General features: G+C 62.1%; 2 protein-coding genes across 4 annotated transcripts; one reads left to right on the top strand and one right to left on the bottom strand.

Moving 5' to 3' along the window:
- Positions 1–433: 433 nt before the first annotated feature.
- Positions 434–7735, bottom strand: PSMD2 (proteasome 26S subunit ubiquitin receptor, non-ATPase 2). The gene is made up of 21 exons (XM_050308408.1): positions 7569–7735; positions 6821–6877; positions 6286–6450; positions 5918–6039; positions 5318–5542; positions 5056–5214; positions 4619–4763; positions 4373–4433; positions 3973–4119; positions 3692–3798; positions 3181–3308; positions 3014–3101; positions 2518–2680; positions 2320–2421; positions 2087–2232; positions 1790–1873; positions 1489–1657; positions 1300–1394; positions 1012–1138; positions 806–924; positions 434–725 (listed from the first exon to the last, which is right to left on the bottom strand). Exons 1-21 carry the CDS (start codon positions 7701–7703, stop codon positions 543–545), a joined length of 2727 nt encoding a protein of 908 aa, XP_050164365.1. The 5' UTR covers positions 7704–7735; the 3' UTR covers positions 434–542.
- A 1891-nt stretch (positions 7736–9626) lies between these two features.
- ECE2 (endothelin converting enzyme 2) lies at positions 9627–18030 on the top strand. Of its 3 annotated transcripts, none has more exons than XM_050308399.1 (19): positions 9627–9789; positions 11460–11546; positions 11937–12081; positions 12260–12475; positions 12550–12674; positions 12819–12965; positions 13042–13107; positions 13280–13468; positions 13839–13981; positions 14110–14224; positions 14477–14587; positions 14780–14878; positions 14966–15043; positions 15223–15326; positions 15617–15727; positions 16056–16123; positions 16782–16972; positions 17059–17154; positions 17276–18030. In XM_050308399.1, the coding sequence occupies exons 1-19, from the start codon at positions 9748–9750 to the stop codon at positions 17450–17452; spliced, it is 2310 nt and encodes a 769-aa protein (XP_050164356.1). In that variant the 5' UTR covers positions 9627–9747; the 3' UTR covers positions 17453–18030. The 3 variants fall into 3 exon arrangements, with proteins under 3 accessions (XP_050164356.1, XP_050164357.1, XP_050164355.1); XM_050308398.1 differs by having other exon boundaries at positions 9733–9789; positions 11457–11546; XM_050308400.1 differs by lacking the exon at positions 11460–11546 and having other exon boundaries at positions 9634–9789.
- The last annotated feature ends 399 nt before the right edge of the window (positions 18031–18429 follow it).

Here is an 18429-nt window from a genome sequence, read left to right as displayed (position 1 = left end):
GAAACAGGACAGGGTTTTCCTCTTCTCTAAAAATACTTCCCTTGTGGCCTTCATCCCACCCCAAGACCGATTTTAACCCCAGTGCCAGCTCTGGAGCAGCACCAAAGGATGGCAGAACCCAGTGCATCTGGGAGGACAGCTGAAAGCTGGGAGCTGCCAGCCAAGATGCCTCAAGAAGGCAGTCCTGGCAAGGGACAGGCAGCACTGGGCTGAGGGGAGTTGCACACTGCCAGCACACGTGGCTGTGCCAGGCACACATGCAAGGGCAGACAGGTGCTGAAGATCAGGAGTACCCATGGCACCCCACAACTCTGTGTTCACACCCTGCTTCTCGGGGTCTGCACTGTGCCTGGCCCCTATAGGCAGCAGGCACCGCAAAAGGATGAGAGCCCAGCCTGCACTCCCAGCACAAGGAAAGGATGGCAGCACTAGAGTCTCCACATAGTTTATTTCCTTGACTCTCAGTAACAAAAAAAAAAACCAAACTATTTTTTTTCCCTCCCCTCCCAAACCACCTACCCACCCCCCAGCCCCCCTTTGGCTCAAACATCGTAGTTGGGGTTCTTGCGCAGGATAACAAATCCCTCCAGGATGGGTGTCACGGGCACATGCTCCTCCGTGGCCAGCTCTGCCCGCTCCCCATGTGCCAGCAGTACTGGTGTTGTGTGAGTCTGGAAGCCAGTGATGGTTTTGGGTTTGCCTGCCTGGCCGACCACATCCACAGCCTGTGAGAGAAGAGCAAGGTCAGTGCTGGGGACACCCAGGGAAATTGAACACCCCATCCCCAGCTCTGGCTGCCCCTTACCTGTCCTACCCGAACCGACACGGGCAGAGGTCGCAGCTCCTCATCAAAGGTGACCAGCATGCGGGGCTGCATGGCAGCAACGAGGCCATAGAGAACATAGTGGGACTTGCCCAGGATAACTGGAGGAGAGACAGAAGTAAAGGGGCTGAGCGATGCACATCCTGCGGGGCAGTGGGGGCTGGGGGGATAGAGCCCATGGTACTCACTGTTGCGCACATCCAGGAAGGATACAAGGACAGTCAGCAGCCCAGCCACAGCCACCTGGCTCATGAGCTGGCGATCGCTGTGGTACGGGCACAGGGTGAGCGTCCCCTTGCCCAGGTGGGTCAGGCCCTGGTGTGGCAGCAAAAGCACATGAGAGAGTGGTGGCGTAATGCCAGGGACACCCAGCCCTGCTCCCAGAAGGGTGACACCCCCAGGACTCCATTCCCCTCCCCCACCAAGGGCAGGGATTCCAACCTTCCCCACGCGAGTAGTGAGTGCAGGATCATCACCTGGGCCAACCGCACCATGAAGAGGTTGTTGGGGTCCTTGGCGTGGTACTGGGCCAGCTGCCGCAGCATTGCTGCCAGACGGGCGTTGTTGGTACCTGGGGACAAGGAAATTAGGCAGAGTAGAGTACATGGCTCAGGTCTCCCACTTTTCCCCAGACAAGCCCCAAACCAGGCTGTCCCCAGGCTTACCACTGCCCACCATGCCCATGGCAAAGATGGAGTTGTAAGAGACCTCGGGGTCAGCATCGTGGGAGAACTTGCTGAGGGTGTCAAGGATGTTGAGCCGGGGGTTGGAGACTGATATGAGTGCCAGGGCCAAGGGCACAGCACGGCGGAGGGTGGGCTCCCCATACCGCAGCTGCAGGGAAAGGCGGTGGGTATTAGACCCAGATCACCAAGTGCAGTAAGGTCTACTGAGATGTGAGGCAATACCCACTTTTTACCCTCAGGTCCCTTCCCAGCTCTGTTCTGTCCCCTTGGGGTCACTCACCAGGTGGCCGAACGTGCGCAGGGCCATCTCCGCACCGATTTCCTCGCCCATGGCAATGAGCGCGATCCCCAACACCGCTACACCCTGTGGGGACACGGGCACTGAGCACCAGAGAGCACCCAACCCAGCATCCAAGTTCTCACATCCCCTGTGCCCACCCAAGCCCAGGGGAACATGGAGAGCAGGGGATGCTGCTGGGGGCTGTTTGCCTTCAGCTATGACCCCACAAGGGCCTTCAGGACCCTTCCAAAGCCACTCTTGCTCCAGAGACACAGGTCCAATGCCCTATTTCCCCACCTGGTGAGCCCCCATGTCAGCTGAGCTCTCTTTCTTCTCCTTCTCTTTCTTGTCCTTTTTGTCCTTGTCCTCCTCTTTCTCCTTGGAGTCAAAGTGCTCACTGCAGATGTGCAGGAGCTGTTGCACCTTCAGAACATTCCCTGAGCCTGGGAAGAGAGCAGAGGACCAGGATCAACAGGCAGAGGGCCCTGAACCTGCTCTTGCCTCCCTCCACCTCGACCAGCTCAACTCACCTGCATAGGCACAGATGTCCACCAGTGTGTTGGCAAAGCTGCGGAATGGCTCCGACACCACCTCCAGCGCTGCCAGGATAGCCTCGATCGCCTCTCCCTTCCCTGCCAGGGAAGGTGTGGTGGTTATGGGACAATGGTGGAGCGATGCTCCCACCCTGTCCCCCCAACCCATGAGCCACTGGCACTGTCCAGCCTTACCCAAGTGGTTCAAGCCCAGGCCAAGTGGCAGCCACCGGGCATACGTGTCCTTCAGCTCCGGCTCTGTTTTCTCCATGATGGTCTGAAGGATGGTTGACGTGACATCCCCATTGCAGGAGCCCACTGATATCATCCCACAGGCCAGGGCAGTCACACCAGCCACCTGGTAAAGGAGAGAAGGAGACATGTCATACACGGGGACAGCACAGAGTGAGCTGGGTACTGGGTACCCTTGGTCCCCACTTCCTGCAAAAGTCTGGGCTACTGGGAGACCTGATGGTTTCCTACCCTCTGACATCTGCTGCAATCCCATCATGGCAGCAGCTCAGATGGGGAAAATGAGGTCATGCTCTGGCACAGCATAGCACTGAGCAGAGATGTGTAGCCTTGCTCTGGGAGCAAAAACCAGCTGCAGGACAGACTCTACATTCCCAGGAGCTGCTGGGGACTGGATGTGGAAGCACGAACTGCAGGCAAACCCTGCCTCACCCCCTACCTCCATGCTGGACTTGGAGTCTCCCATCACAGGTAGCAGCAAAGTCAGGACGTCTTCGCGGTTGGAGCCTGCGTATGCTAGCCCCAGCCTGCAGAGAATCCAGAGGGGTGTCAGTGGGGAACTGCACCACCCTGCACAGCACGGGGATGCTGAGGCCGGGCCCTTACCCAAAAATGGCTCCAATCCTCATGGTGTTGCTGTTGTGGAGGACATAGTCAGACAGGAGGGCCAGGGCAGGGTCACACTCATTCTTCACCCCTGAGTTGACAATGCCACAGGCCAGGAGGGCTCCGGACTGCAAGGCAGAAGCACTGTCATGCACCAGTCACCAACACACAAAGCTCCCTCCCAGCCAGTGACTGATGTCATCCCACACATCACACCCACTCCCCAGGATGGGCAAGTTGATACTAAGTGGGCAACACTACTCTGGATCCAGCTGATCAGTCCAAAACTCATATCCCTGTGACAGGCCGACCCCAAGGTGCCTCAAGCAGTCCCCAAGAGCTCCCCACCTTGCTGTGAGCTGCTCAAAAGCCTGGGACACGGGGTATCCGACCCTTCTCCATGTAAGAACTCAGCCACACAGTGGACCAAGGCAAAAACCAGCCAGCCACACACCCAGCTCACAGCAGGACTGCCCCACACAGACATAGAGCCGGAATCAGAGTCACTGACCTTGATGTAATCCTCCGAGGAGTACAGGTACTTGTCGATCTGCGTGAGCCCCCCATCCACATCCCACAGCAGGATTGTGCCCAGCGAGGCTGCAGCACTCAGCATCCCTGCGGTTCCAGAGAAGGGCCCACATCAGCCCTGAATTGATGTGCCCTGCCTGGGGCTTGTGGTGGCCAGGGACATGGGCTAGCCATGCCTGACAAGCCCCCGTTCAGCGGGCTCCCAAAAGTGACCCCAAGCACAGGGGCATCTCCAAGCCCCTGCCCAGACAGATCCCTCACCGTGGTCCTTGTTCTTGTACAACCATTTATTGCCATCATCTGTCAGCAGCTTGTCCTGTCCAAAGGCAGCATTCACAAAGCCATTCACAAAGGAGGAGGCCAAATTCATCCGGGCTGAGTCCACTTGGGAACCACTCCCCCCGAACCCTGGGGAACAACATCAGGGTGAGCCAGACAGCAAGAGAAGCCCTCCACCATGCAGCCATCCTACACCACAGGGGGATGAGACCAGTCCCACCACCAGCAGAAAGGAAAAGCCCAAAACCACAGGTCAGAGACCACAGGCAGGCCATCTGCCCACTTCGGGATACACAACTGACTGCACTGGCACGGAGCTGCCTTGCAGCCCCAGGAACTCCCCACAGGCAGGGATGAGAAAGGCCACAACACAAGCCCTTACGGTTATTTTCCAGGTGGGTTTTGTAAATATCATCCGGCACTTTGGGCTCCATGATGTCCAGCTGCAGAGACAAGGGAGAAGGGGGTTATCTCCTGGCCAGCACACCCTACAGTGGCAACCTCTCCAGATATCTGGCCAAGTTCATAGGGATGAAGGATTTCTTCTCAATCTTGCCACAGAGCCCAGCAGCCAGGGCAGCCTCAGCTGGAGGCAAGCCGGGGTGCTTTTCCCAGCTGGGGCACTCACCTCTCTGGCTAAGGCCAGGAAGTTGCTGTTGAGCTGGACATTGGACATGATCTCTGTCAGGTCTTCATACTCCTCCACATCCTCATTCAGCTCCAGAAAGACACCATGGCGGCCCAGCATAAAGGCCATCTGCTTCTGGACAACTCTGTGCAGAGGGGAGAGGTTTCCCAAGTGCCCGGACCCCAACAAACCCCAGCACAAACACAGATTCACCAAAGGGTAAGCCAACCTGCCCTGCCTAGAGGCACGCAGAGACAACCCACTCCTGCCCATACCGACTTCAGGGACAAGAGTCTCCATCCCAAGTTGACAGACACCAGACACCCTCAGTAGTGGCAGGATCCAACTCAGCTATGACCAGATGGGAAGCTGTGCCCCACCACAATGAGTGAAAGCCCCAGGGGGCAGAACAGAGGACAGGGAACATCTCCACTTACACATCTTTGCAGGAGGTGAAGATGTCCTCCACCAGCTCCACATCATTGAGCATCAGAGCCAGGCGCAGGGCTTCAGGGTAGCGGTTGAACTTGCGGAAGATGCCCAGAGCACAGCGCAGGAGAGCCGAGTTCTCAGGCTCTGGGACATAGCTTACACAGCTTTGAGAAGGAGACAGGCGTGAGGGTGAGGACCACACCGGGCAACCTCGGCCCCACAGGGACCAGGCCCCCTCCAGCGCCTCAGCCTGCCGAGCCCCCTCACCTGGTCAGGTAGAGGCACACTTTGGAGTAGGCGTTGTCATCGATGTATTTCTCCAGCATGTCCATCTGTTCAATCTCCATGAGCAGGTCACAGGCCTCGTGCTCTGCATTGTGGGCCATGTTGTAGGGGACGATCTCCTTGACCAGGGTGAGGAGCGTGTCCCTCTGAGTCTTGTCAGCTTCATCGATCTCCTGCCACTCCTTGGCCACCTCTCCTGCCAAGTGCCTGCAGGGACAAAGGGACATCACCACCACAGAAAACAGTTCCACTGAGCCATGAGGATGGGGAGCAGCTGCTGCCAGTTAGCCAGGGTGTGTGCTGTTTATAGGGACTCCACATTCTGCACAGCTTACAGGGGACAAGCCCAGAGCAAGAACGGATTTAAGAGCAGAGATTTTGGAGGTCATGGCATCAAATCTCTGCAGCCAGCAAATCACTGTGGACAGAGCATGAACTGACACGTGTGCAGGTATGACAAGGGCAGCTGAACATATGCCCAGCAAGTCAGGACGTATCCCAGACAGGCCAAAGCCAAAGTGCTCCAGAAAGTCCCCCTCAGGCCCTTGTCCTTCCCCGAGCCCTGGTCCCACTCAGGCTTACCTGACGTATTCATGCCCCCAGGATGCCAGCTCCTCTTGGGAGCCCACCAGGCGGTACTTCAGGCACTCACGCTCCCCACTCATTGTCATGGCCAGGACAGAAATGATGTCGGCCGCAAAGCGCTGCGGGAAGAGTGCAGAGCTCCAGACACAGGCCAGGCACAGGGAATCAGGGGCAGCCAGGGACACAAGACCCTCCCTGTTCCCACAAACCATCATGGGTGGCAAAGGACTGTCCTGGCAAGTTACAATTCTCTAGAGCAAGTCACAGAGGCTGCTTTTAGACCATGGGGTCGGGAGAGCTCTGCAATCGCCTGCCCCAGCACTGTCCCCCCAGTCACACAGGATGGTGGGGCCAAAAGCCTTTACCTTGTTCTCTCCTGGAGCCATGTTCTCATAGATCTCCTTCAGCTTGCCATAATGGGGCCGTAGGAACTTGAGGGGTTTGGGAACAGAGGTCATGGAGGTGGTGGAGGAGCGGATCTGCCTCCGCAGCTCCTCCAGGGCTGGCCGGTAGAGTGATGTGTCTTTTTCCTGCAGAAGGAAGCTGCCTGTCAGGGCCCTGGGAGCTGCTTCCTGAGCCACCACCGCACCAGCCCTCCCCAAACACAGCCATGGCTCTAAGAAGAACAACCCCCTGCCCTGAGATGCCTCCTAAGCCCATAAGATGGGGATGGAGGGCACAGCAGGGCAGAAAGCCAGCCACACACCAGGGACACAGAGGCCCGTTGGGCACAGGTCAAACTGGCAGTAAGGCTGCGGGCAGACTGCAGCAGACAAGGAGGGGCCACGCTCAAGGTCAAACCCTCCCATCTCCACTGCACAAGGAACAACTATAATGGAGGGATAGATGAACTCAAGTCCTGACCAGGACCCCTTGCTGAGGGGCACAGCACAGACTTACCCCCAGACGCTCCACCAGCATCTCCAGCTCATCCTGTAGCTGCTTGTCCTCCTCAGACTGCCAAATGCACGGGAGAAATCAGAGTTAAGGGTGTCCAGCACCATCGCTCTCGGTGTGACGGGGCAGTGTCACCTCAAGCCGCAGGGGGACCAGGACATAGTGACACACTCCCTGCCTAGAGCACCATCCTGCCCCACTGCTGCCAGGGTGGAGCAACGCTCACGTTACTCGGGATACCCTCCCAAAGAAACCACCCGTTCCCAGGAAGTGAGATGTGCCTCCCTCATTACACTCTGCTCTGTGAAAACACACCCAGACGGGCAGGTCAGGGCACAGCCCCTCGGGAGGACACCTTCACCCACAGCCTGCGCCCCCCAGCCCATGGGCATCCCCAAAGCCAAGGTCACCCCCCTGCTGGGCAAAGTGGGAACCCCTCCGTGGTGCCCACTGTCACATGCACACCCTGGTTACATCACAGCCCCCCTCATCCCGCTCCATCGAGACCCCCGAGCCCCCCGCCCAGCACCGGGAGCCCCCAATTCCGTCACGCGGGCACCCCACGACGTCACGGCGCCCAGCCGGGGGCAGTCCCCGGAGGGATGCCGGGCGCCCCCGTGACGTGGATGCCGTCCCGTTCCCGGAGGGATGCCGGCCGCCCCCGTGACGCGGGATGACGTCCCGCCCCGCCGGTGACGCGGGCCCGACCGAGCCGTGACTCAGCTGCGACTCGCGACGCGGCGGTGCTCACCAGCTCCTGCTCCTTCTCGGGCCCGGCCGGCGGGTCCCGGCGGTCCCGACCCCAGGGCGGCGTGGGCTTCTCGTCGCCGCCCGCCCCGGGGCCGCCCTGCACCCGGCTCTGGCCGCCGCCGCCGCCGGCATCCATGTTCGCCCCGCCGCGCCGCTGCCGCACCGCGCCTGCGCAGCGCCGTGACCTCACCGCCGCGCGCCGGGGGCGGGGCCGGGGGCGGGGTGGGACCGCCCCACGTGCTGGAGTACCGGGAGCGGCAGCGACAGTGACACCGACAGCGACACCGACAGTGACAGGGACAGGGACACCGACAGTGACACCGACAGCGACACCGACAGTGACAGGGACAGGGACACCGACAGTGACACCGACAGCGACACCGATAGTGACAGTGACACCGACAGGGACACCGACAGTGACAGGGACACCGACAGGGACACCGATAGTGACAGTGACACCGACAGGGACAGTGACACCGATAGGGACACCGATAGTGACAGTGACACCGACAGGGACATCGACAGGGACACCGACAGGGACACTGACACCGACAGGGACACCGACAGGGACACCGATAGTGACAGTGACACCGACAGGGACAGTGACACCGACAGGGACACCGACAGGGACACTGACACCGACAGGGACACCGATAGTGACAGTGACACCGACAGGGACAGTGACACCGATAGGGACACCGACAGGGACACCGACAGGGACACCGGTACTCCAACACCGGCACTGGTACCAACAGCGACACTGAAGTTGACATCGGCATCGACACCAACACTGAAACACCGGTACCAACACTGACACCAGCACTGACACTGGCACTGCCATCAGCACTGACGCTGCCACCAGCACCAACACTGACACCGGCAGCGGCAGCAGCACTGGCACTGCCAGGGAGCACGGACAGCCAGGGCCCCAGGGCTCTGCCACCCTGGCACAGGGCATGCCATCAGCCGAGCCAGGCAGGTGAAGTGGCACTGACCGGGACTGGCAGGCTCGGTGGGGACCCGCGTACCAGAGACATCTGTGTCACCCTTGTGCACACACACACCCCTCCTGCTCACGTGCCCTGGCTCCACAGTTTGTGCAGGTGGCACTGCCTCACCCAGCCCCACCTGGGGGATGCTCTCTTTCCCCCCCCGAGCAGCACCCAGGGCTGTGCTCCTTGAGGAATTGCCTGGCAGTACCCCAGGCACCGAGTGGGTGACCTGCAGCGACGCCCTGTCCCAGGCAGGTGGTCACACAGGACTGGAGAGGTGTCAGGGCAGGGTGTGACGTCGTGCACAGCCACGGCCTTCCCACAGCACCACAGCTGTGCACCACTGGGTGCGTGTGCTGCGGCACGGGCCCGAGGGTGACATGGGGGTGCCATCCCATCCGGGATGGAGTGTCAGTGTGCGTGTGTGAATCCACCTTGCGTGTGCGGGTACTGGTGCACTGGGGCGTGTGCCCGGATACCGGAGCAGGGGATGCTGTCGCGGCTCTGCACCGTTCCCACCCGCTGCCGCTGCCGGAGCCAGCAGCCGGTGCTGTGCGGCACTGCTGTGCCTCCCCGGCTGCTGAAGCCCAGTGCCGGTACGTGTGTCTGTGTGCCGGTGAGCGCTGCGGTGTGAGCCTGGGTTGTGCTGCCCGTGCCGTTGCGGGTGCCGATCCGAGTGCCAGTGTCGGTGGTGGAGGCTGCAGGTGCCGGTGCGGCTCTCTCGGGGTGCCGGTGCGGCTCTCTCGGGGTGCCGGTGCGGCTCTCTCAGGGTGCAGGTGCGGTGCCGGCGCAGATACCGGTGCGGGTGCCGGTGAGGAGCTCATCTCGTGCTCACGGCGGTGACCTTGGCGGCGGGGCCGGGCCGGGCGGACCGGAGCGGTGCGACCGGGCTGGGTACCGGTGCCCCCGCTCCAGCCCCTCCCGGGCCGCCGGCGCTCGTCACCCCCGCCCGGTGCCTGCGGTCCGCGCGCCGCCGGTCCCAGACCCCGCGGCTCCATCCCTCCGGCGCCACTCCATCCCTGCCCGGCCCCGGCCCCGACCCATCCCGGTGGCGCCGGTGCCGGTCCTGGCGGCAGCGCGGCGCCCGGTGAGGGCCATGGCGGCGGCGGAGGCAGGCGGCGCTGCGGCGGCGGCGGGGGCCCGGCGCGGCCCGGGCGGGGAGAGGAGCTAGGCAGGAGGCGGCCCGGGATGGCCAGGATGAACGTGGCCCTTCAGGAGCTCGGACACGCCGTGAGTGCCATGGGCAGCGGAGGGGCAGGGAGGGGGCAACGGGCAGGGAGGGGGGCAAGAGGAGAGGGGAATGGGGGGACCCACGAGGGGCGAGGCGAGGGGGACAGGAGGGGGCCCGGGCACAGGAGAGCCCGGAGGCTGGAGGGCTCAAGGAGCTGGAAGCGCTGGGGGAGCTTCGGGAACCTGTGGGAGGGAGGGATGGGGGATTTCGTGGCAGTGAGAGCCTGGGGGATGCAGGGACTGCGTGGGGACGGGGCTAAGGGAACTAAGTGGCTAGAGGGTCCCCTGTCCTCCATGGCTGGGGGAGGAAGGCCCCCCAGACCCCTGGCTGGGGTTGAACAGAGGGAACCAGGGTGGTTTGGACATGGCCCCACAGACCCTGCTCCACCAAGGCATGAAGCCCACCTGGGGTACAGTGATGCTGTTCATAGGGTGACCCACAAGAGAGCACCCCTGGTGGGGGCAGGAAGCCCTGTCCCTGCACATCTCAGCCCCATAGAGGGGATAGGAGGAGGTCCAGGACTAGATCCTGCTCCTGCTTTAAGAACGCTGGAGAGGGGATGCCGGCTGTTGTCCAGGATGAGGACCACCCAGCAGAGGAGAGGAGAGGAGCATACTGGGGGGAGGTGGGGCAGTGGAGGGGGCCTGGCTGGCCAAGCTCCTACAGGATGCTGAACAATCCCTCCTAATGCCAGTATCTCCCAGGAACCCCCCCAATGGGGGGTTCCTACCAACTGTCAATCCCATCACCCCACAGCAGCATCCCTTGGCAATGACCCCTCCCCATCCCAGCAGTGTGGCAGTGGGCACAGCTGGGCATGAGGCACTCACTCTGCTTCACCCCCTACCCATCATCTGTCCCACCCTGGCCCATTCCTGGTCCCCGACACCAGCCCCCACAAGCAGCCCTGGGCCTTCACTTCATTCTGCAGCACAGACCGGAGGGTGATCCACAAGCCACCCAGGCGTTAACTCTGAAGCCTAAGGATAGCTCACGACCAGCAGCATTGCTGAGTCTATTCCACCAAAACCCCCAGCATTTTCTTCTAGCTCATCCCCCCCTCCAACGCTGCTGGCTCATTTCCACCAGCTCCCTCTTGGCTGAGTCCTCAGCAGCCCTCATGGCTGGGTCCGTGCACGCTGCCCTGCAAGCCCAGGGGTAAGGGGAACCATGCCCTGATGGCTGGTACCCTTGTAGTGCCCCTTCTCCGCTCCACACTCTGTCCTGCACCCTGGTCACCCCCAGGGCTGGGATGGGGCAGGAGGTGCCTCCAGATGTTTCAGATCAGTGCACATCTGCATGGAAAGTTCCAGGCAGGGGAGGAGGGGTGAGGCAGCAGCACTAGGCAACAGTTGCTTGGTGACGGGGACCACGTCTCCGTGGCAATGTGGCACCTGTCAGCAGGGCTGATGCCACACAGCTGCTATGGCTATGCAGAGGGATGCTCCAGTGGCAACCCCCAAGCTCTCCCTGTGTTCTGCAGAGCACCTGGGGCTGGGGACAACCTCTGGGGGAGACTCAGGAGCACCAAGGGGGGTCAGGGGCTGCCTCACCCCTCTTTATATCCACTGAGCAGACACTGCCCCGCTCTCCATAAGAGCCTGAGGGTGTTGCAGGGTGGGTGACAGCCCCCCATGCCCTTGTCCCAACCCACTCCCTCCCTTAGCAGATGCCCAACTACAAGCGTGCCACACTGCAGGATGAGGAGGGGCCGGAGCCAGCAGGGGATGGCAGCACCTCTCCAGACAGCGTGGAGGTGAGGTCTGCCCCATCTCCTCCATCCTCCCCCTCTCCATCCTCTCCATCCTCCCTACCCTCCCCCCTCCCCCTCAGTCCAAGCCTGCCTGCAGCCAGGTGGGCAGTGGGAGAAGGGCTGGGAGCCAAGCCAGACCTGGCTGTCCCCAGGGATGTGCTGGGAGGCAGCCAAAATGCAGTACAGAGTGTGCCTGGACAATTGTCCTTCCTTGTGGCTGGGGGGGAGCTGCCAGCACCCACTGCTGTCTTGGCTGGGCTGGTGGGGAGGGATGCCCTGGTCCCCACCTTCTCATGCAGCCACACCAGGCACCAGAGAGCGGCAGGGAAGGGAAGGGGGAGCGGTGATGCCCGGTCCCCCCGTGGTGCGATGGCAGGTCCTGCTCCTGCCCAGGTGGGATTTCGGAAGGGGCCGGGGACCCTGCTGAGCCGCCTGGCCTCGCGCAGCCAGCTGGAGCTGGTGCTCTGCGCCGTCACCGTCTCCCTGGCCCTGCTGCTCGGCGTCGCTGTCGTCACCCTGGCCATTCAGTACCAGAGAGGTAGGGCGAGTTGGCAGTGGTGTCCCCACACCTGGGAGGACATGGGAGGATGAGGAGAGATGGGTCAAGCCTGGGGCACCTGCTCTGGGTGCTCTGCTTATCTCAGGGCACAGGCAGGGCTTGTGCCTCGGTTTCCCCCTGTCCAATTGCCCAGCCCCAGGCATGCCTTCCCTGCCAGATCCCTCTCACAGCACGTGCCTGACCGCTGCCTGCGTCCGGGTGGCCAGCAAGATCCTGGAGGCTCTGGATACAGAAACAGACCCATGCCAGGACTTCTACCAGTACTCATGTGGGGGCTGGATCAAGAGGAACCCACTGCCCAATGGGCGCTCCAAATGGAGCACCTTCAACAGCATCTGGGACCAGAACCAGGCCATCATGAAGCATCTCCTAGGTGGGCACCAAGGGGTCACAAACACTGAGGGGGTGACCACTGTGTCCCTGGGGCTGACCCACAGCCTCCCACAGAGAATGCCACCTTCAACTCCAGCAGCGAGGCAGAGCGGAAGACACAGCGGTACTACCTGTCCTGCCTCAAGGAACAGAGGATAGAGGAGCTGGGATCCCAGCCCCTCATGGAGCTCATTGACAAGGTGGGCATCTACCCACATGTGAGCTGAGCTGCCGGGGCTCAGCCCAGCACATCTCCTGCTCAGCTCTTCATGTAACTGGGGAGGGAGCAGCCCTCGGGGATGGACCCCATCCTTCCTTGAGGTGCCAGGTCTGTCTGCCAGCAGATCGGGGGGTGGAACATCACTGGCTCCTGGAATCAAACCAGCTTCATGGAGGTACTCAAGAGCGTGTCAGGCACGTACCGCGCGACCCCTTTCTTCACAGTGTACGTGGGTGCAGACTCCAAGAGCTCCAACAGCAACGTCATCCAGGTTGGCACCTTGGCACTGAGGGGTGGCAGGCACCAGGTGGCACTGGGCTGTCTATGCTACTCCTCTCTCCCCCCAGGTGGACCAGTCAGGCCTTTTCCTCCCATCCCGAGATTACTATCTGAACAAGACTGCCAACGAGAGGGTGAGGCTGGGTGTTGGGTATGCTGCTGGCAGCAATCAGGGGAAAGCCATGGCAATGGGGTGCGAGCAGCTCTGGGATGCACCTGCTACCTGCATCCCGCCCCTTGGATGCTCACCCCAGGGAGGTGGAAGGAGCTGCAGCCAGCACTAAGCGAGGGCCTGGGGTCCTGCAGGTTCTGGCAGCATACCTGGACTACATGGTGGAGCTGGGCACGCTGCTGGGAGGCACCCCAGAGCCCACCCGCCTCCAGATGCAGCAGGTGCTGGACTTCGAAACCCAGCTGGCCAACATCACCGTGCCCCAGGCTGAGCGGAGGGACGATGAGAAGATCTACCACAAGATGAGCATTGCCGAGCTGCAGGTGGGCACAGCCCAGTGAAGTCTGGGGAAACCCTCCAGGGACATATGGGAAGTTGTCCATTAGGACACCAAGGGATCCACACCCACTGCTCTCCGCCCTCCAGGACACCCTGGGCAGCCCCATCAATTCTGGGACATGTGCTGGGTGCTGGAGTGAGGTGCTTATCTACCCAGTTGTTAGGATTTGGGAGGAGCTGCCACCTTGCACAGTGGGATCCAGGGGTCCCCTCCTTGTCCTGCAGCATTAAGAGCAGCAGGAAGGGTGGCAGTGAGATCTGGTGTGGTGAGGGACCTTGGGACCTTCCCAGGGAGCACAGCCCCCTGCCCCAGGAGATCCCCCTCGTGGTGCCACATCCTCATGTCCCCTCCAGGTGCTGGCCCCTGCCATTGACTGGCTGGATTACCTGTCCTATTCCCTGGCCCCCCTGGAGCTGTCAGACACGGAGCCCGTGGTGGTGTATGGGGACACCTACCTCCAGCAGGTCTCTGACCTCATCAATGACACTGACAGGAGGTGAGGCTCCTGCATGCCCTCAGCTGTGCCCCCCCATGGCAGGGGCACATTTTGGGCTCATCAGTGGCTTGGAGTCTGGCACATCCCCACAGACTGTGGTGAGCTGTGGCATCTCTCTGCTCCTTCAGCATCCTGAACAACTACCTGATCTGGAACCTGGTACAGAAGACGGCCTCCAGCCTGGATCAGCGCTTCGAGACAGCCCAGGAGAGGCTGCTGGAGACACTCTATGGCACCAGGAAGGTAACAGTGGGTCCTGGGACCAGCCCCCTCTGCTCCTGGCCTGGAAGCAGCCAGGACCTCCTCTGCCCTTGGGATGCCCTTGGGATGCTAAGCCCTGTATGCTACAGAGGGAAGCCAGGGATCATCTTTTGGGATTGGGGTTTAACTGCTGAGCATCTCCCCTCTGGTGAGGAGACTGAGCCAGGCTGGGTGAAGGGAGGGGAGTAGGGGAGTGGGCTGGGCATCTCACAGATTCTCATCTCACTCCCACAGTCCTGCACACCCCGCTGGCAAACCTGCATCTCCAACACGGATGACACACTGGGCTTTGCCCTGGGCTCCCTCTTCGTCAAAGCCACCTTTGACCGGGACAGCAAGGCCATTGTGAGGACACTTCTGCCCCCACCCCCTCCCCATCACCACCCGCGGGAATCCCATTTCACTGCCAATCCTAGGGCTGGAAGGTGGGGAGCTGGGAATCGGGACCCCCAGCCCTTGGGAGGTTGTATCCTGTCTACCCTCTCCCCATCGAGGGGCTGGTGGGGTTAGGGGGTCTTCATTCCCTCCCCTCCCCAGGCTGAGGAGATGATTAGTGAGATCCGGGCGGCCTTTGAGGTGTCTCTGGACCAGCTGGACTGGATGGATGAGAAGACCAGGCAGGCTGCAAAGGAGAAGGTGATCCCAGGGATGGAAGTGGGTGGGAGACCTCATGTCCTCCCAGTAAGCCCCCCCATCTCACTGTCGGGGCCTCTCCCCACGCAGGCAGATGCCATCTATGACATGATTGGCTTCCCTGACTTCATCCTGGACAACAAAGAGCTGGACGATGTCTACGATGGGGTAGGGGGCTGGTCCCTGCTCACACCAAGCTCTGGGGGGCCCCATGGTGGGGTAATGTCACTATTTGGGCAATGTACTTGGGACACTGTGCACAGCCACCATGGTACTGAGTGCATCCTGGCCGGGGTGTGGGGAACCACCTCAGTGGACCCCTTCTCATCCCTCTTCTTCCTCACCAGTACGAGGTCTCTGAAGACTCCTTCTTCCAGAACATGCTCAACTTCTACAACTTCTCTGCCAAAGTGATGGCTGACCAGCTCCGGAAACCCCCAAACCGTGACCAGTAAGGGGGAGGGCCTGTGGGGGGACAGAGGATGTGACATCGAGGTGCCTGGGTGGCTCAGTGGGGAGGAGGTCCCCTCATGGGGTAGCACAGCACTGTAGGTCACCTGTGGTGGCTGTAGCTCGCCTCCAGGACATGGTCCCTTGGTAACAGGATGGAGGTAAAAGTGCCAGCCCCGGGGGCAGGGTGGCACAGGGGAGCCATGGTGGGTGATGGCACAGGAGGGTGCTGGGGCTGAGTGAGAGGTGACACAGCCTTTCCCTGTCCCCTGTCACACCTCCCCGCCTCAGATGGAGCATGACACCGCAGACCGTCAACGCCTACTACCTGCCCACCAAGAACGGGATTGTCTTCCCCGCTGGCATCCTGCAGGCCCCCTTCTATGCCCGCAACCACCCCAAGTGAGCCTGGCATGTGGGACACCTCCTGGGGGTGGGGGGGCATGGGCTGGATCAGGGCCAGCATGCCACAGAGCCACCACAGTAACAAAGCAAAGCCCTGGGGGGCTTGAGCATCCTGCAAGGTTTTACATCCTGCAGCCAAGACAGCCTGCAAAGTCCCCTTAGAGCCACCAGTGTCCCCAACAGGACTCATTCCCAGCTGGGTCCCGGCTGGAGCAGATTCTGGTCAGGTGCCCAGGTGGTGGAGGGGCTGTCCAGGCAGAGGCAGACTGCAACACCAGCACCCCAACACCCCGTACTTACCTGGCTCCTTCCCATGGCCCCACAGAGCCCTTAATTTTGGTGGCATCGGCGTGGTGATGGGGCATGAACTGACCCACGCGTTCGACGACCAAGGTGAGAGCCCATGGGCAGCCCCAGCCCTGATCGCTGTGACCTTCCTGCCCTCCCCAGCCCCACACCCGCCCCTGCCCTCGGCGTGGGCAAGGGGTGCCCTGGGTGCGCAGGGGTCCCGCTTTGCCATCCATTGCATCATACGTGCTCGTGCCCCCCCGGCCGCCCCCCCTTCTATCGTCCTGTCTCCCCAGGTGGCACCCGCCGACACCTCCCCCCGGCTTCTCTGTGCAGCTTTCGCTCCATCCGCTTGGTGAGGACACGGTGTCTGCAGCCCCAGCCCCCTCCTCACCCTCCTCCCCGCGGGGCACGGGGCGGGTCCCTCTCACATCCGCTCTGCTTTGTGCCTTCACCACAGCCCCGGAGCAGACATGGGGTCAATGGGGGAATGTGGGATCACAGATCTGGGTTGAGATAGTGGGAATGCACCGGGGGATGGCTGGGGACCCAAGTGCACAGCTGCGCCCCAGCCAGAGCCTGCCCAGAGCAGGGACTACGGGACACCATCCCCCCATGGCATGGACCCAAGGTGCCAGGTCCCCCGGCATCCCCTGGTGCTCTCCCACCGCCCCCCACTCTGCTTCGGGACCCCCTGCAGAAGGGAAGCTGCAGGGCGACAGAGTCCCCTGGTCCCACCCCACCCCACGGCTCGGTCCCGCAGGACGAGAGTACGACAAGGAGGGAAACCTGCGGCCGTGGTGGCAGAACTCCTCCCTGGAGGCCTTCAAGAACCGGACGGCGTGCATGACCGAGCAGTACGGCCGCTACACCGTCCACAGCGAGAAGGTCAACGGGCGGCAGACGCTGGGCGAGAACATCGCTGACAACGGCGGGCTCAAGGCAGCCTACAACGTGAGTGCTGCCGCCCGGACGGGACACGAACCGCCCCCCATCCCCCGTCTGTCCCTCCCCGGGGCTTCAGGCCAGCTCTCCCGCAGGCATACAAGTCCTGGCTGCAGAAGAACGGAGAAGAGAAGCGTCTGCCAGCCCTGGGGCTCACCAACCATCAGCTTTTTTTCGTGGGCTTTGCGCAGGTAGGGCTGAGAGGGGTGATGGGTTTCCTGTCCCTCCCTGGCTGCTCAGAGCCACCCCACAGCCCCCTATCCTGCCCTGGAGGGTCTGTCCCCACCCCTGAGGCTGCTCCCGCTCCGCCAGGTGTGGTGCTCCGTCCGGACACCCGAGAGCTCCCATGAAGGGCTAGTGACCGACCCCCACAGCCCCGACAAGTACCGTGTCATCGGCACCCTCAGCAACTCCCGGGACTTTGTCGAACATTTCGGCTGCCCCCTGGGCTCCCCCATGAACCCCGGCAAGCACTGTGAGGTGTGGTAGGGAGGGGGAGGGTCCTGTGGACAGAAGGGACAACGCTGTGCTGTGCCCCCGCCCCCGGCCCTCGCTGGCTGCCAGAGCTGGCCACGGGCAAAGAGCGGAGGTCACGCTCTGTCGCGGTCCCTCTCCTGTGCACACACCGCACACCTCTCCTCTGCCTCCTCCCCGGCACACGCGGCCCCACACCAGGCACCCACCGCAGCCCCACCCACAGCCTGGGGCTGGACGCGGCCGGCAGAGGCTGTAGCACCCCCAAAACGCAGCTCTGCCCCCAACCCTGATGCGCTTGTGTTGGGCACAGCTCAGCGTCTCCCTGCACCGCATCCCCCTCTCAGGTGGGCAGGTCAGAGGGGGCCCAGGGAAAGCACTAGAGCCAAGATACCCCCGCTCTTGACCCGCAGCCTGCCAGAGATGGAGGCTGGGGGCCACCCGGCTCCGCACTTCCCTTGTCCCCTCCCATCCAGCTTGGCTTCCCTATCCACCTCTGCTGGGACCAGCGGGCGGCAGCGGGGACTCTGGTGCCTTCAGCTGTGGGTGGCTGTGGCCGAGTTTATTTAACGAATAAAAGCAGTTTCCACTTACTCCAGCAGCTCGGGGACCTTGGCGGTGTCGGGGCTGGGAGAGAGGTGGGATCTGGAGCTGGGGGGAAGGCGCGGGGATGACACAAAGTCTGGGGGGACGCGAGAGAGCTGAGACATCCCGAGGGAAGGGAAACGGAGATAGGATGTCTGGATGGACGGAGGGAGGGGAGCAAAGGTGTGGGGAAGAACGGCAGGGGCGGGGGGAGTGAGTTAGAAGCACGGGGGTCCCCGGTAAAGTCCAGCCGGGGGGTCCTGCTGCCCCCAGCACGGGTGAATCCAACTTGCCCTGGGGCCGAGCCGCCCCCGAGTTCCCTCCCGGAGCCCGTCCTGGCCGGTCCTTCCCCGCACAGCCCGTCCACAGCTGCGCACCGGGTCCCGCAGACCCGCCGGTACCGGGAC

This window comes from Myiozetetes cayanensis, unplaced genomic scaffold (assembly GCF_022539395.1).
Source record: "Myiozetetes cayanensis isolate MyiCay16 unplaced genomic scaffold, myiCay2020 scf13, whole genome shotgun sequence".
Taxonomy (NCBI): Eukaryota; Metazoa; Chordata; class Aves; order Passeriformes; family Tyrannidae; genus Myiozetetes; species Myiozetetes cayanensis.
This window is presented reverse-complemented; position numbering and strand designations above follow the sequence as displayed.

Bases quoted from the DNA above. Each gene is read 5' to 3' on its own strand.
- PSMD2 (XM_050308408.1), bottom strand. From the start codon at position 7,703: ATGGATGCCGGCGGCGGCGGCGGCCAGAGCCGGGTGCAGGGCGGCCCC. The intron at 4,120-4,372 runs GTAAGGGCTTGT...GTTGTTCCCCAG, and splicing joins AACCCACCTGGAAAATAACC to GGTTCGGGGGGAGTGGTTCC. The intron at 3,309-3,691 runs GTCAGTGACTCT...TCTGCCTTGCAG, and splicing joins CCTCGGAGGATTACATCAAG to TCCGGAGCCCTCCTGGCCTG.
- ECE2 (XM_050308398.1), top strand. From the start codon at position 9,748: ATGGCCAGGATGAACGTGGCCCTTCAGGAGCTCGGACACGCC. The intron at 11,547-11,936 runs GTGAGGTCTGCC...GCTCCTGCCCAG, and splicing joins CCTCTCCAGACAGCGTGGAG to GTGGGATTTCGGAAGGGGCC. The intron at 13,469-13,838 runs GTGGGCACAGCC...TGTCCCCTCCAG, and splicing joins TGAGCATTGCCGAGCTGCAG to GTGCTGGCCCCTGCCATTGA.